This window comes from Dipteris shenzhenensis, chromosome 5, assembly GCF_047967505.1.
Source record: "Dipteris shenzhenensis isolate YYH24624 ecotype China chromosome 5, Dip_SZ_1.0, whole genome shotgun sequence".
NCBI lineage: Eukaryota > Viridiplantae > Streptophyta > Polypodiopsida > Gleicheniales > Dipteridaceae > Dipteris > Dipteris shenzhenensis.
Window position 1 is genome coordinate 1713934 of NC_141600.1, and position 17938 is coordinate 1731871.

The 17938-nt window shown below is 42.1% G+C and overlaps 1 protein-coding gene across 1 annotated transcript; it reads left to right on the plus strand.

Annotated features, from left to right (window-relative positions):
* The first annotated feature begins 548 nt into the window (after nt 1-548).
* Nucleotides 549-2000, plus strand: LOC147901475 (F-box/kelch-repeat protein At3g61590-like). The gene has a single exon (XM_087375141.1). The coding sequence runs from the start codon at nt 549-551 to the stop codon at nt 1998-2000; it is 1452 nt and encodes a 483-aa protein (XP_087231267.1).
* The last annotated feature ends 15938 nt before the right edge of the window (nt 2001-17938 follow it).

The window sequence follows — 17938 nt, forward strand, 5'->3', positions numbered from 1 at the left end:
CTAGATCAAGCTCTACGTGGTAAAACCTTTATTCGGAGTGATGGCATTACAATATGGCCAGTGATTGACCCAGACATGGAGGCCTAAAGACCTGTCCCCAGAGCATCAAAAATTCTTCAACCAGAAAGCATCACACACAAAACTACGCCAAATTTGTAAGAGTTGTTGCAAGATGCCAGCGTGAGGGACATGAACTTGGAAAGGGGAGGGTAAAACGTCCTGCCAACGCACCCTTGAAAACCAAGAACACGAGCTTGTTGGAGCCAAAAGGGAGAGGTGATGCCCAAGGTTGCATGGAGTGCAGCATGGAGACCAAGCGAGCACACAAAAGTCCGAAACCTCCGTGGGCCGTAGGCGTGTGTGCATACCTATACCTATACTTATTATTAAGATAAGATTATCCTTCCACTTGTCACAAAGAGCTGTTACGTTAGATTTGGGGTCCTATAAAACCCAGGGGTTTTGAAAGCTCTTCCGCTTCTTCTTCTTCTTCTTCTTCTTCTTCCACATACACACACACACACAGAGGCAGAGGAAAGAGGAAAGAGATGCCGGGAGGTGGACGAAGAAGAAAGTATGGAGTGGCGTGTCGGGATTGTCGTCTCGCCTTCTCAGTCAAGCACGATGGCCAAGACCTTGAGAGCCTGCTGTTCTTGGATGTCGCCAACCCCGACTGTAATACGTGCAGCACCTTGTGTAGACGACGGCAGCAGCAGCAGCCCTCCCTCACAGCCAACGACTGCCTCCCAAGTTTGGATGAAGACAATGCTGCTGCTCAGTGGTCGCTCTGTGAGCCGTTATGGCGTCGATTTCCCGAGGACTTGCTCGGTCTTGTGCTCTGTCGATTGCCCCTTCGTTCTCTTGTCCGCGCTCGCACCCTGAACAAGGCCTGCAGGGCGAAACTACTCTCGGATCCTTCCTTCCTGCACGTCTTCAAGACTCTCCCCATCTCCCAACGCCTTTGGCTCATCGTGCACCACGACTCGCCTTCGCCTTCTTCGGATGGCTTGTTTGCATTCGATCCTTGTGAAAATTGTTGGTCTCGGATCCCTTATGATTCTCTGCAACGTTGTACCACCTACAAAGGCCTTTCCCTCTCGGCGGCATCCGGGGGGCTTCTCTGTTTGATGGACAGATATTATGCCAATTTCATTGATGGCGTGGTGATAGGCAACCCTCTAACAAGGCAGTGGACAACTTTGCCTCCGGCTCCAATTCAACCCTGCGGCTTGCACCCTTCTCTCATCGCCATGACTGCGGATCCCGTTGCTGGAACCTACACAGTGGTTGTCTTGGCAGATACGCCGGAAGTTTTCGATAACGAAGGGACCTGGTATACATGCTTTGTTCCTTTGGTTTACCGTTCCACTTCTTGTTCGTGGGAGATAAGGAGCCGGCTACTCTGCCGATCTTTTTACTGTGGCAGTAGAAGTGTTGTCTGCAGCACCACGCTCTACGCTCTCAACGAGTCGCGGACGTCCCTCCTGGAGTACAACTTGGAGGCTGGTTCTTATTCGGAAACACGAATTCAGAAGCTAGATGACTGTGAAGAGTGTCGCTCCAACGTTGGAAGGCTTCCACTCATTGCCAAATGTCAGGATCGGATGTTCATGATCGCAAGGCTCCAGAGGCGAAGAGGCTTTCCGTGCATGAAGGAAAAAGTGGTATGTGGAAGGCTGCCCATAACTGTTCACAATGTGGTGGGAATTTGGGAGCTGTGCTGCAGATGCAGATGGGAGCTTGTGAGCTACACGCCTGTGGGTTTGATGGAGAAGGTGGTCATCCACTCCGACGGTACAGACTTCCTGGTTGCAAGTGATGGTGCTCGCATCCTCTGGCTGCTGCTATCAGGCAGTCCCAGCATGTTGGCATACGACATAGTGTCCATGGAATGGAGGCTGCAAGCCGGCTGTCCAGGTGAGCATATCTTCACCAGCAATGGAAGGCAGGCTATCTTTGCCCCTTTGGTCTGGACCTCCTCCATTCTGCCTCAGGGATAGCAGATTGGGTTGCATGGACAGCAATCTTTCATCCCATCGAACCAGAGGTCATTCCAGGTGATAGCAGATTGGGTTGCATAGCATTCTTTCATCCCATCTCCCCCATCGAACCAGAGCCTCCATTCTGTTTCAGGGATAGCAGTGGAAGGCAGGCTAGCATTCTCACATCCTTTCTCCCCCATCGAAACAGAGGTCATTCCAGGTGAGCATACTTCTCCAGCAATGGAAGGCAGGCTCTCTTTGCCCCCTTGGTCTGGAGCTCCTCCATTCTGTTTCAGTGTAGCAGATTAAGTTGCATGGACAGCATTCTCTCAGTCCTTTTTACCCAATCGAACCCCAAACGAATGAGAACAAGTTGAAAATGAAACATACATTTGAGAATCCCAATACGCTACATTTGAATTCACAACAAAAAGAAAATGACAGGATCTTGTTCGCAAAGTAGCAAACTGACCCAGATTTTAACCAGAACTCATTTCAGGAAAAAGAAAATGACAGGGTCTTGTTCGCAAAGTAGCAAACTGATCCAGATTTTATCCACAGCAAAAAGAAAATGACATTTGAATTCACAGCAAAAAGAAAATGACAGGATCTTGTTCGCAAAGTAGCAAACTGATCCAGATTTTATCCAGAACTCATTTCAGGAGGGTACCAAACTGATCAAGAGCAACATAAACGTCATGCAATGATACAGCCACAAGGAGACGGTGTACAAACAATTGATTTGTATAGCTACTATCCAATCTTAGCAAAGTAAATGCACACCCCATAGTCTGTCCTCAAAGGGTGCACCCTAGAAAGTAAAACAACTGTTGGTGGATTTCTACGAGAAAGGTTCATCAAGAGACCCTAAGCATGGCCCCCCCACAGTAATGTTAGAGAAATGTTACTTGATGTCAATTAAAAACTAGGTGATCAAAGTTGCTTCTAGTAATTGCAAGCATGAACCTCACCCTAATTGCCAAAAATTGGCAAAGAGCAAGATATGCCCAAACTATGAATACTCTTTTAACGACATCCTCATCTATAGGTAACACACACACAAGCAATTCAAGGGTTTGACGAATTGCCCTAATAGTGGAAAATGTAGTGGTAGCTTATAGTGCATGGTGAGGCTTAAAAGATAAGGACATGATAAGGAAGAAATACCATGTGGTTTAAGGGTGTTCTAATCGTGGAAATCCACGGGAGAGGCATGATAATGTCTTCAGCCATATGACAAAGCAGAAAATGCAAGGGAAATTTTGTGACATGCGTTTGGTGTGGGGATGGCATTGATAGCGTGAAAATTTTAAGCTATAGGTTATTGACAATTCAATGTCCTTGTTGGCCACTACTTACCTCTTGATGACTGGAAATCATGTTCTTGTGGGGATGGTGTCCTCGAGAGATTTGCTTATCTAGTACATTTGACTTGGAGTTGATGGCTATAGTCAGGTAATGACATGTTTGAAAAATCACTAGCACTTGGCACTGATGTAAGTGCATCAAGAGTGCTACAAATTTATGTATCGAAGGCACATGAATGCATGCCTTTAATCCATTAGGCTAACTGATAGGAAGAAATTGGAGATTCACGTGCCAAGAAAAATGGGGCTACATTTGACTGATTCAAACATTGTTTCGCCGACATAATAGGTTTCGGCATTCTAATGGCACATAGTTAGAATTGGGGAGGAGTTTCAATTGGAACTCACATTACCTTTCATCGGAGGTTCACATTGCAAATGTTCACACGATACCTTTACATATTGGCATGGTAACAAGCATGATGACATTGTGGTGCTACATGAGGCTATTGCATGCATCTATATGATGGTCATGTTTACATGTGTGGTGGAAAATTCTTACATGGTGGTAGGCAAGCGCTAGTGTTACTTTAATCACATTGCAATCCTACACATGATGACACTGTGGTGCTGCATGAGGCTATTGCATGCATCTATATGATGGTCATGTTTACATGTGTGGTGGAAAATTCTTACATGGTGATAGGCAAGCGCTAGTGTTACATTAATCACATTGCAATCCTATACGTGTGGTGGAAAATTCTTACATGTGGTGGTAGGCAAGCGCTGGTGTTATATTAATCACATTGCAATCCTATACGTGTGGTGGAAAATTCTTACATGGTAGTAGGCAAGCGCTCGTGTTACATTAATCACATTGCAATCCTACACAAGGCCATTACATGTGCAAGTACAAAATGGTAGTGTATGCTTCTACATTAGATGCACCTATGCCATCTAAGATGCTACCACCTTTAGGGGTCACATTGCTCATATGTTGTTGCCGATGTTTACGCTTGTTGCTTTTTCTTGTTTCCTTCACATGCTTGTAGCATTGTTTCACTTGTCTTGCATGCATAAAATGGGGTAGAATATAGAGATGAGTGGCTCTGTGGATTGAGGTTGTGTATTTTTCAGGTGGCATGGTGGCATCACTCTATGGAAGTTCTTTGTTCAAATACCCACTTGGGTTGCATAATACCCAAATATAATGCCATGTAGGTGAATAGTCTATCAATGAATGCCACTATAAGATCCTTTGCTCCATATTTAGTGCTTCATATTTAGTCTTTCAGCAATGCATCATTGTAGGTGAAGCTATGCTCTCCGCTCATGGATCACAACTGGGGTTCTAGTCAAAAAGATTTCTCCTCCAAACGTTGATGTTGATGAGTAGCCTCTTGAAATGCAACCCCTCAAATTTTAAACTTTACGTTAAGAGAGAAACGATGCAACATTCGAAATAATATGGGTAAGACACTAAGCTTTGTAGTGCTCATATGCATAGTGGTATGGCTCCTTTGTAGGATCTCTTCTAAGATGTGCATCTAGTTCAGAGACAATTCTGGCTTGGGAAGAGGTGCATACCAGAATTCATCAGAATCTTTTTCATCCTCTTCCCTTTCATAGGGTTTGAATAGCTTCAAGGATGTGGTCGGGACGGTTGCGTTGGATTCCGCGGCGGCAAATAGATGTTATTGGTACGCCAGTCGTGTATGAGCCCGAACATTCATAAAATAAGAAGGGTCTGCCTAGGATAGCCTCATATCCCGACTGCCCGATGAAGTCCATGACTACGAACTTGATGGGGTACACGTATCCAAATACTTTAATGTTAATGCTAGTAAGGACTCCCAAGGGTTCTGCAGTTTGGCCATCGGCCAACTTCACTACCAGATGGGTTTGCTCGAGTGCAGGTTTTCCCCACTTTACCCAGCATTCCTTGGTACAGACACTCACTCCCGCTCCCCCATCCAAGATGGCATCAACCTTTTGGAGTTGATAGGTTATGGGGATAGCAGTGTTCGTGTCATCACCCTTGAAGTATTGACCTAGCTTATTGATGGGAACCTTGGGTACGTTTTGCCCCTTGTCCAACGATAATTGGTTGGCCTTAGGGCTGGCAGGGCCTGGGGGTAGGAATGGTATGTTCATCCAGTTGGATAGGTCTCACCAAAGGATGGGATTCCCTCTCAGCAGTAGGGAGGCGATCGGCATTTTTACCTCGGTTGATAGGAAGGCAGCCAACCGTAAAGGTCTCCTTCTTCCTGATGACTCTCCTCCCACTGATAGCAGGTCCTCAAAACCATAAAAATCTCCTTCTTCCTGCAAGTTTTGCAATACTGGGTCCTCCTGGAACATTTTTTGCATCAGATCTGGAGCATCTGACTCATTGAAGCTGAAACGTTCCTCTTCTTCCACCTTTTCCAGCACTTTGAGTGCCTTTTCCCCTCGGTGGCTAGTCAGGTGGGCTGGATGGATGGTATCCAACCCTTTGCTCGCCTTGAGTCTATGCTTGAATTTTTCCTAGCAGTCTCGTACCAAGTTCTGAGCCTCTATTACGTATTGCTTCTCTAAGACCATAGGTCAAGATAGGTTTCCTTTTAGGAGGGCGGAGGTGCTAGGCCTTGGGCTTGCATTGGCTTGTTTACATCTGAGCTCGGAGGTACCTCTGGATCACCCTAGGTGGAAGCACGTTCAGAGGTAGAGGAAGTGGCGAGGGTGGTTGTCTCCTCATCGGAATTGTCTTGGATGAGCACCTGGTCAAACCCATCACCTACCCTTATGGCCTTCTTCGATCGGGTTTGCAGATGTTGAGGGACCTCAAGGCCTTGCGATAAGGGCCCTTTATCTTTCCTTGCCTGTTTCCTGATTCCCTTACCTATTGCTTTGGCTTGCATCCTTGTGATGACTTTTAAGGGTGCTGCGGCCACTAGGCCTTATTTGATACTAAGCAAGTTAAGGCTAGTGCTCTTAGGTGGGGTGACTGGGGTTGTCTGTCTTCTCAAGGGACAGTCCTTGAACAGATGCTCGATTTTGCACCCCACACACAAGGGCGTAGGACTGGTCATTCCTTAGTTGGACTTTTCATTTGCCTCAATTTCTACGAGTCCCCACTCTTTCCCTAAAGCCCCACATAGAAAGAGCCCTTGTATAAGTCTATTATCAAAATTCCCTACACAATCAAAAAGCTAATGCAAGTCTATCCATGCATGTTTCATTTCATGTGAGTTTTTCACAAAATTCATGCAAGTTTACAACACTATATGAGCTTCAAACTCACACATCTTCAAATTTTGAGAAACTCACACAAATTCTTGAGAAACTCACAATAAATTCACCTTCCACCAAAAACAAAAATTATGTTGACTCTCATGGATAGAAAGGAGACTATAGCAAACAAGAAAAACAACAAAGGTAGCAATAGGGAAGAAGAACTTACATGTGTAAATCTTGCCAAAGAATAAGATTTGACTTGGTGCGTAAATTGGGGGCTATCATAAAGAACTCCCACCACAAGAGTATCAATTTAGGGCACCCACACGAGGTAGCTTATGAGATTTCAAATTAAACTTCGAGGTAGTAGACATGTCAAACACATTAAGGTTGCTAGTTGTAGTAGAGAATCTACCCTATGTTGTAGGCAGGCTTGGTGAGATGGCTCAACTTAAGACAAATAGCTATCAAAGTAAAGATAACTTGAAATTTGGAACTAGTAATAACAAGAATGCACCTAGCAAAAAGGTCCATGGTAGTAGCAGATTGTATTAAAGATATTTTTGAAAACTACTAATAAGAATGTACCCATCAAAAAACACACTCCATCCTCTGTATGTCAATCAAATCTTGGCTTGCCTTACACCTACAATGGAAGGAATTACAAACTGTAATGAGACCTACATAGCCCATCAATAATATATTGCCACAACGATGAAACAAAATGATAAAATTTGCATCTTTGAATTCATTCATCATTGTGAGGAACCAATCACCTTTGTTCAAAGATATCTCCATCTAGTAGTCTTTGTTGTGGGAACATGGGCCCTTATAATTAGCTTGTCACTTGATGAGGATTGGATGAGGATGTCATTTTGCCTTCCATTCCAAAAGCTTAGGCAAGATCATAGCTAATCATAAATTTGCTAACATAAAAGTGAATGTAATTCAAATTTAGGCAAGATTCATAAATTGTTTAACATAGAAATCAATGTAATTCTCCTTGAGAATGTATATTACAAATCAATCCGAAGCTCCATTGTGGCTTCACATTGATCATCAATAGTACTCCCTCCCTAAGACTCATGATAATCGTGATGAAGAGAGTAAGAAAGCCAATAAAGACATGTAACTTGATTGATCCTTATAACTGAGTTGATTCAATACCTAGCAATCATTAATGAGTAGCTCACCAAATCTCTTAGTAGGTTCCATTTCAATAGGGAGGATGAGAAAAAAGATAATAATGAGAAGGAGGATGATAATGTAGATGGTTAGAACCTCGTCCTCCTAATAAATAACCCTTTCCTTTCATACAATCGGCCTCTACCAACAAACGACAATCCACCCCCTAGACAATGATAAGACATCATATGAAAGCCCAAAGAATCCTAATTACTTACCTCCTACACCACTTCCTTGAGAGGATTAGCAACCTTTATTGGCACACAACAATGGTCGACCCCCTCCTACTACTAATGGTTTACAATTTCATATCCCTCCTTCCATTATTCCCCACATATATTCAATTTCATATCCCTCCTTCCATAATTCCATAATGGTTTACAATTTCATATCCCTCCTTCCATAATTCCCCAAATATATTCAAGTCCTCTGGAGTTTGAAATATGATAATCATGTGAGGACACAACGGAAGCTGAGAGGGAGAGAGGGAGCTTGAGAGACACAAGTTTTTGGTGGGTGCAGAACACCCTAATCTTCTATTTAATCCATATATATATATATATGTGTGTGTGTGTGTTTGAATATTGTACATAAACGGGCCCGGTTAAGGCATAGTGGCCTTTAACCCCCACAACCTCCCACTTAAAGGCCAATGTGCCTTTAAGGGAGAACAACCAATGAGCATACTATCCAATGCCCATCAATACATGACAATACTCAAACTGCTAACTAGGTAGACTCTTTGTCAGCATATCTGTAGGGTTATCATCTGTATGAACCTTAACAAGCTCTATGCGCTTGTCCTCAAGTACCTCGCTGATAAAATGGTACCTGACCTCAATGTGTTTGATCTTTGCATGGAAGACCAGATTTTGTGCGAGCTGAATAGCACTCATGGAATCACTATGCAATGTCGGTACACCTGTATAAATCCCCAAATCTCTCACTAGCTAGTCAAGCCATATAGCCTCCTTGCAACCCTCTGTGTGGCTGCAACATACTCGGCCTCTGTGGTAGACAAAGCAATGCACTTCTGTGCATGAGACATCCACGACACTGCACCACCTGCAAAGGTGAACACATAACCAGAAGTGGATCTCCTGCTATCCACATGCCCTACATAGTCGGAATCTGTGTACCCAAATACACACATCTCTCCTCTGCCAAAGCAACTACACACCTCCTTGGTACCCTTCATGTACCTCATGATGCACTTAACTGCCTCCCAATGCCTCTTTTATGGATTAGCCATATACCAGCTAACAACTCCCACTGTAAATGCAATGTCCAGTCTAGTAGCTATCATAGCATACATAAGACTCCCAACCGTTGACGCATAAGGAACCTTGGCCATCATGGCCCTCTCCTCATCTTATTTGGGACTATCTTCCTGACTCAGTTTCACATATGGGGGTAATGGAGTACTTATTGCCTTCCCCCCCTCCATATTGAAACACTGCAACACTTTTGTAACATACTCCTTCTGTGAAAGCCAAAGGAGTTTCCTACTCCGATCACGCGTGATGTGCATACCAAGAATATGACTTGTAGGTCCCAAATCTTTCATGTCAAAGGCCTCATGCAACTTGGCCTTCAATGCATGAAGCTCATAAGTGTTCTTGCTAGCCAATAACATATCATCCACATAAAGTGCCAGGAGTATCAGGCTATTATCTTGAGTCTTTTTAGTGGAGGCAGTGATCAATCTCACTTCTTCTGAAACCCTGGGACCGAATGAAAGCATCAAACTTGTGATACCATTCTCTAGGCACTTGCTTAAGGCCATAGAGACTCTTTTTCAGCTTGTAAACCAAATGCTCTTTGCCCTTTTCTTCAAAGCCTTTTGGCTGTATCATGTATATTTCCTCATGCAAATCCCCATGCAAGAAAGTTGTCTTGACATCCATCTGCATAAGCTCCATATCCTCTATTGCCACAAGTCCAAGTACACATCTAAGTGTGGTCATCTTCACAACCGGAGAGAATATCTTATCAAAGTCCACACCCTTCGCTTGCTTGAACCCTTTAGCAACCAAACGGGCCTTGCACTTAGGCACATCATCACCTATGACCATCTTGTAGACCCATTTACATGGCAATGCTTTCTTTCCATGTGGCAAAGAAACCAAGTCCCAAGTCTTATTCTTTATGAGTGAACTCATCTCTGATTGCATAGCATACTCCCACTTGCATTGATCCTCGTGCATCATAGCCTCTCTATAGCAAGAAGGCTCCCCGCAATCAGTAAGCATCACATAGTCTACCCCTGGAACAAATCTCTCAGGTAGTCCAGACACTCTAGATGTTCTTCTCAAGGGCATTTCAGCTTGCTATCCTGCCTACATATCAGCCACATTTGGCTCATCATTGCCACTAATAGATGATCCATCATCCGCCCTTGATTGTGTACCTATGGAAGTACCTGGTGGCACCATTTCCTACACATTTGGTGCATGGACAACTTGATGTCTATCAACATATGTAGGTGGATTCACATCCTGGAAAGTGATTCTCCTCATTTCCACATCCCTCATGGGTGTCTTATGCATCTTATTCTCATTGAATACCACATCATGGCTTCGTATGATTTTATTTGCTCCTGGATCCCAAAGATGATAGCCCATCTCTCCACTTTCACCATAACCTAGAAAGATGCATTTCCTAGACTTAGGATCTAGCTTCTTCCGAAGCTCTTTTGGCACATGTGCATATGCCTCACACCCAAATATACGCAAATGAGAGTAAGAAGGCTTCTTGCCACTCCATGCCTCTTCAGGAATACCACCATCCAAACTCCTACTAGGTGATCTATTGATCACATGCACTGCAGTCTTCATTGCCTCAGCCCAAAAACCACCATAAAGACTTGCATTGGAAAGCATACATTGCAACCTTTCGTGAATGATGTGGTTCATCTATTCTGCAACTGGTTTCTACTCTAGAGCACGAGGGGACGTGAGCTCCCTCTTAATCCCATGTGTCACAAAAACGTTGAAAGTCATGAGAGATATACTCTCCACCATTATCAGTCCGTAGGCATTTAAGCATTCTACTTGACTGATTTTCAGCCAAAGCCAACCATTTTTTAAATACTTGGAACACATCACTCTTCCGAGCTATAGCATAAGCCCACACTTTCCTAGTTGCATCATCAATGAATGTCACATAGTATTTAGCCCCGTCTAATGACCATGTAGGCATGGGACCACATACGTCTAAATGCACCAAATCAAGCCTTTCAAGCTCTTTCTTTCCCCTTCTTTTATGGGCTGATTTAGTCTGTTTCCCATAGAGACAGTGCTCACAAAATTAAAAATCAGAAAAACTCAAATGCGGTACATAACCCAAATGGCATAAGAGTTTCATTCCATTCTAGCTCATGTGCCCCAACCTGCAATGCCACAAAGAAGTACTTGGCTTCTCGGTTATTGCAACAACATGATCAGACACCCCTGATACATGTAAGGGATACAAAGTCCCACACTTGGCACCCCTAGCCAAAACCATAGAGCTCTTCAGAATTTTCCAACTCTGAAGGCCAAAAGTGGTATGAAAACTGGCATCATCTAGCTGACTCGTTGAAATAAGACCCTTCATTAAGATAGTAAACCAGGGTACATCCACATTATCATGCTTTAAGCTATCATTTCCACATCTTCACTATCACAAGCTATGTGTAGTTGAGGTTTCTACGTAGACTGATCATAGTATCTCTTGTTAAAACTAATTAACTTAGAATGAGAGGTTGATGTTCATGTTAAATATCTCCCAAGAATCTTTAGGAAACACATTATAGTTGTTTGCATGCTAGATATGGCTTCCCATTGTTTCTACTTCTCATGAAATTTGCATGGTTGAAGTTGGATGCATGCTAGATATGGCTTCCCATTATTTCTACTTCTCATGAAATTTGCATAGTTTCTAGCTAGATGCTTTTCTATCTCCATGAGATTAGAAATCAGTGTTTCCTAATTTCAAGGGTTTAGAGAGTTATTTGAGGTGTACCAATGAGAGTGCTCCTTTGTGTGGGTCAATTCTGTCTTAAGGTGGAGGGTCTTGCCAGGCATGCGAGATCCCCTCTTGGCTGTTCCTCTTACACCGAGGACCACTCAAGCCATCCTCCCCTCCCCTCATTCCCTTAACCAATGCTTGACCCTCCTCCCATGTGCACCTACCCCCAAATCTCATTCGAGGATCTATGGGCACTTTTGGGTGAATGTCTTCTCCTCTAGTTTGTTGTATGTCTACCCCGTCTTTCTCTACTTAGTCCCATTGTTCTCTCTCTCCACTTTTTAAATTATGGGCTACAAAACTGCTTAGAGATGCCCCTCTTGCTCTTCTACCTCTTTCTCTACCTCCTCCTGCTGCTATGTGCCCCCTCTTTATCTACCTCCCCCTACTCTCCCCCCTCTTGCTGTACCCCCGCTTGCTTTCCTCTCTTGCTTTGCTCTATCTTGCTTTGTCCACTCTTTCTCTACCCTATCCTACTACTATCTTTCTCCTCCTATAGCTGCTCTATCCCCTCTTTCTCTGGCCTATCCTACAGCTACTCCTTTCCCTTCTATAGATGTTTTGTCCCCTCTTGCTCTGCCCTCTCCTATAGCTTCTCCTTCTCTCCTACATATGCTCTATTACCCCTTCCTATAGCTACTTTTTCCCTCCTATATCTGCTATGTTATCCCCCTCTACGTTTGGGCTGCAACCTCCATATTGCAACTTTTCCTTATATTGAGTCTTCTCTCTCCCTCTGAGATGTACCCTATCCACTAGCCTTGTATTAGAGGTCCATTCTCACTGTGGTGACCTCTTTTTCTTTATTGCCCTATAGGCATGGTGAGGAACAAACTGACACAAATAGGCAATATTGAGCTCTAAGTCCATTCCAAATTTCCAAAAATGCATTGGATGAGTGGATGCCTTGCATTTATAGTTTCAAATGACTAGATAGTCATAAAAGGTCTACAAAGGGTCCACATAATCTTCCCAAGATAGAAAGGTGATGTTTTTCATGAGTTGAAGGGCTGCATCTTGAAGTTCGAGCTTGGAGAGGAAGGATGTCTTGCCAAGTTGCAACATGTCTACACGGCAAAGGGCAGGTGCCTTCTTTTTCTAGGATACCATCACATTGTAAGTCATTCTTTCTGTGAACCTTCTTTGTCTACCTTCTTTTGCCTCTGAGTGTCAAGAGTCTATTTGAAACTTCATGTTGATTTTGGAAGAGAATGTATTTATGGCATATATATTTTCTTCAAACTTTGAGAATTGGGAACCAGTAGCGTCTTTGATAGGTAAGCTCAATGTCATTTGTGAGCATTTAGATATGATTGACAATGGTAAGTGGTATGTAGGAATATTTTTTGGTCATGGAGGGTGGTATGTTAGAGTCCTTCAACTTTACCTTAAATGGTGAAAACGTAGGCAAGAGTCTAGAGAAGTGCATGAATGGTGCCAATTTTATCCATCATGCAACATTAAACAACGTGCTTGACTAGTGCAGGCTATGTATAAAATTTGAGTTGTGTATTTTGGCATTTGCATAGCTTTCCTTCATGGATTAGAGGAAATAGAAAATAGTGGTGCAATTTATTCTAATGGTTTTATTGTGTGGATTCATGTCTAAAGTTTGCAAATAATATGTGGCATTGGTTTATAATTTATATTTATGGGGTTTGGGTGTATAAAGGGATAAAAGAGCCACCTTCTCTTTTTTCTTTTTTTGTAAAAGGGGCCCTTTTTTTGTGTGCAATAAGAGCACTACGATAGTTTCTAGAAGAAAAGTGAAGTAAAAGAAGCACTTTCACTTCCTTTTCTTCTAGAAATTGTCATAGTGCTTTGATTGCATTATCGAAGGTCAATGAACATTGGAAGTGAGGAAAATATTTAAAGATCAATCAAGATTATAAGAGACGAATTCATAGAAGAAGGCAATGCTATGATCATAAGCAAGCTATGACTTGATTTGCTTTTATAGTCTTTTAATCTAATGTGTTTTTTGGGTCTTTTAATGTATTGGTTGTTGAATTTTTGTCGAAGATATTTTAGGTTGATGACTTATCTCCTCAATGGGCAAATGTTCACATCATGTCTGGTAATATCACTCATTGGTGCAATACATTAGTCAAGCAAGAGGACACGTTGTCATCTTCCACATCAAATTTTCACAAGGCCTACTTAACTATGCAAGTGCATCAAAATATAACAAGATCATTTTGATCCATCACATAATGCATTTGCCTCTAATGTGGCATGGCAATGATGGATTATTTTTTTGGGGGGGCGAGGAAATGATGGAAATAAGTTTGTGCTTAACTATAAAAGAGGAGAGCTTTAGTGCTATTTGTACTAGGAACTTACTTGGGGATTTCAAAGTCCTCTATTTTTTATTTATTGGAGGTAGTAAAGAAGAGATACAAGTAATGAAGACTCTTTGTAATTGCATGGAGAAATTATAATTAAAACATGTAATTTTCATTACATTTCTGTCCTTGCAAAATACCATGTCATAAGTAAATTATCTCATTCATCTATGGTTAGATTTTGAATGTGTTCTTGACAATATAAGGTAATACCTCTTTAAATTGTAGAGATTACATAAAACACCTCGAAGTTTGTTGTGTAAAGAGGTGAACCTTTTATATGCAAGCCTATCTTTTTTCCTTTTGTATCCAAAGTAATTGCAAATTTATGACCACCGCCTAATTTTTAAGGGTCTGTTGCATTGAATTTGAAGATTTGGGTTCTCGTCAAATCTCATAGAGCTACTCATGCTCTTGATTTGAGTTACAGTGCAAAAGTTATGGCTATTTTACTATTCTCTTCATATTCCATGCAATTAAGTTCTATGAATATTATGTATACTATTTTAAATTCAATCAAGGGAAATATTATGAATATTACAAGTCATTAAAATACTCTCAGCCAACTTAAGCCATTCAAATGACCATTACTATTAGCAAACCTAGAAGGAAATTGACCACAACATAGAAGGCCAAGTGTATCAAGATGACATGTAGTGTCCAAAAATACCAAAACCATAACTGGCATGAATTTGTCTATTTGGAGGGTGTCCAAATGGCCAAATTCATTCTGTGTAGGGTTTTGGTGTTTTTGGATACTACATGCCTTCCCAATTAACTTTGCAATCTATGCAATGGTCAAATTCCTTCTAGATTTGCCAAAAACAACCATTAGAGTGGCCAACATTGTCAAAATTCTTCATCTACCCCTTCAAAATCTATATTTCCTCATGAAAATCATGAAATGCACCAATCTTTTACCAGGTGGTTAGGGGAAGAAAAAATTTTCATAAAAAACTACATTGACATAGCCAACCTACAAGGTGCCTCCAAGGGCAAGATAAGCATAAAAAATGACATTTTTACAAGGTTGTGTAGTGGAAGACCAAAGTTGTTGAATTCCCCTTTAAAATCTATATTTCTGTGGGGGTTAAAGGTCACTGTGCCTTTACCCCGGTTATGTACAATACTCAAACACATATATAAATGAATGAAATAGAAGATTAGGGTATTCTGCACCCACCAAAACTTGTGTGGCTCTTTGTTTCTCTCTCTCCCTCTTCCGTTCTTGCTTCCATTGAGAGCACTCTCAACTGGTATCAGAGCCCGGGTGATCTAGCTGAGCGTGCGTGAATGCTTGAAGCTCAGCAGCTATGTGGGAGGAAGGAGAAGCTCTGTGGGAAGCTTTGTGGGTGACTTTACTTGCATTCGAGTGTGTAGAGACCTTGGAGGAACCTTTGGAAAAGTCACTTTGGTTTTGCGAAGTGGTTTCGAGAGCCTGTTAAGTGTTTTCAAAGAAAAAGTCATTTTTTAAAGCTTTTCCCTATTCCGTTCGATGACAGAGACTCCGTATTGACTTGTAGAGGCAACTATTGCTTGCTTTTGATGTCTAGTTCTCTTCAGGAGCTTGGAAACACCTTCATTCTTGAATCTGGGATCATTTCATTGGATTTCGAACTCACTGTGTCAGTTTCTGCGTTTTTCTGCCCAGGTGTTAGAACTCAAGTTTGGAGCAACCATTTGCAGATCTGTTAGTTCCTGTGGACTCAGGAGGTCCTAAAACTTCTATGTTGCTCATCGTTTGCACTCCGGTGGAGTTTACAAACAGCTCTGTTTCCAAAAACGTTTTTCAGTCCGTGTGTTGGACCCAGTGATTGAGACCACGGTTTCTAAAACCGTCTGTCCCATTACCTTTCGGATGCCCAAAAACCCCTACCTGTCAGTTTTTACGCGATTCGATGGAGGATTTTCAAAGTTATAGATCTCTGTGTATTCGATTTCGTCTCTCTGTTATGCATTTTTCATTCTAAGGTTTTGAAACCTTAGATTTATGCCACATGGTAGTGGATAAGTGTTGACTCCCATTTCTCACTCATCGGTTGGGATTTTGGAGTTCCAACAGAAGAGAGATATCTTGTTGAGTGCGATTATGCAATGGCGCCCATGTTTTGAGGCATCTCAAGTTCTATTTTCAGTAGTGGTCATTACTGTGGGACTATGATTTCTTGAGCATACCTTATGCAGATCACTCTGGTTGCAGTTTAAGTAGTGTGCACTCATTCGTGGTGTGCATTGGGTTGTAGTCGATGATTTATAGGCCATTTGGATGCATTGTGGTCCTTATTGGATGCACTGATAGGCCCAAATTGCCTTGTGGGATGCTACTTTTATGGACGCTTTGCACATGGATGCTATTTTATGCTGAGGGACAGCTTTGACACATTGCAGGTGATGCACTGATAGTGCTATGCTCTCTTGGATGAGATATTATTAATGCATATGTCAATGGATGGTGTTTATGCTTGAGTCACTTGGCACTTATTGGCATTTTGGATTGCCATTGCAGTTGGCATTTTCTTTTGGGCCAGATTTGCTCATATGGATGCATAGTATATGCACATGAGTCAGATGCTTTGAGACATGAGTTTTGGTGATATTTCACTCTATTGTGGCATACACATTTGGGTGCACCTGGTATTTGGTGCGATTCTTTCTTGTAGGCACTAGCATTTGGGATTTTTGCTTCATTTGCATCATGGCATCCTCTTCCATGTCTGAAAAGGAGTTTTTTAGCATTAAAAAGTTTGATGGGACAAACTTTTCTTTGTGGAAAGAACAAATAAGAGATGTTCTTATTCAAAAGAAGTAGATTAAACCCTTGGTAGGGATTGAAGTTAAGCCTACAGATATGTTTGAGGATGACTGGAATGAGTTGGATGCATTAGCAAAATCTACTATTAGACTTCATCTTGCAGAGTCAGTTTATTTCACAGTAGTAAATCAACAGACTACGAAAGATTTGTGGAAGAAACTCTGTGCCACTTATGAAAAGGAAACTGCCTCTAATAAAGTTTACCTCATGAAAAGGTTGTTTGAGCTGCAGATGAAGGAAGGGGTCTCCATTGCTTCTCACTTGAATGAATTCAATATTATTTTCTACCAGCTTCAGGCTCAAAAGATGAATTTTGATGCGGAGACTAAGGCAATATTTCTCTAATGTTCATTGCCATCCTCATGGGATACCTTCCGTACAGCTGTCAATAACTCTGCACCTAGTGGAGTACTGAAATTTGATGATGTTGTGGGTAGCTTGCTGGCCGAGGAGATTAGATGGAAGTCTATGGACAGCAACAAGCAGGATGCAGCCTTAAATGTGCAAAGGGGTAGATCACAATTCAGGGGGAAGTCCCAAGAAAGAGGGAAGTCTCGTAGCAAATCCAGGGCATGGAACATTGAGTGTTACCACTGTGGCAAGAAGGGTCATATGAAAAAGGATTGCTACAAGCTGAAAAGAGAGCAAAAGGATAAGAAAAAGAATGCAAATTGGGGTGCAAATCAAAAGGAAGAGAGTCCAAGGGAGGACAAAGGAAAAGTGAAGATCGAGGAGATCAATGCAGTCACACATGATAATGACAATGACGTTCTCTTCATGTCTAGTTTATCTACAGAGTTGCTTATCACTTCAGATGATGCATATTCCTAGGATTGGATTTTGGATTCTGGTGCTTCATTCCATGTTACTCCCCATAGGGAATGGTTCTCCACTTATGACAGTGGAAAGACAGGTTGTGTGCATCTTGGAAATGACTATGCATGTGACATAGTGGGAGTAGGTGACATAAAGTTTTCTTTTGCAAATGGGCCTGCGTTTATTTTGAAACACGTGAGACATGTACCTAAGTTGACCAAGAGTCTTATTTCAGTGGGTCAGCTAGATGATGCTGGTTTTCAC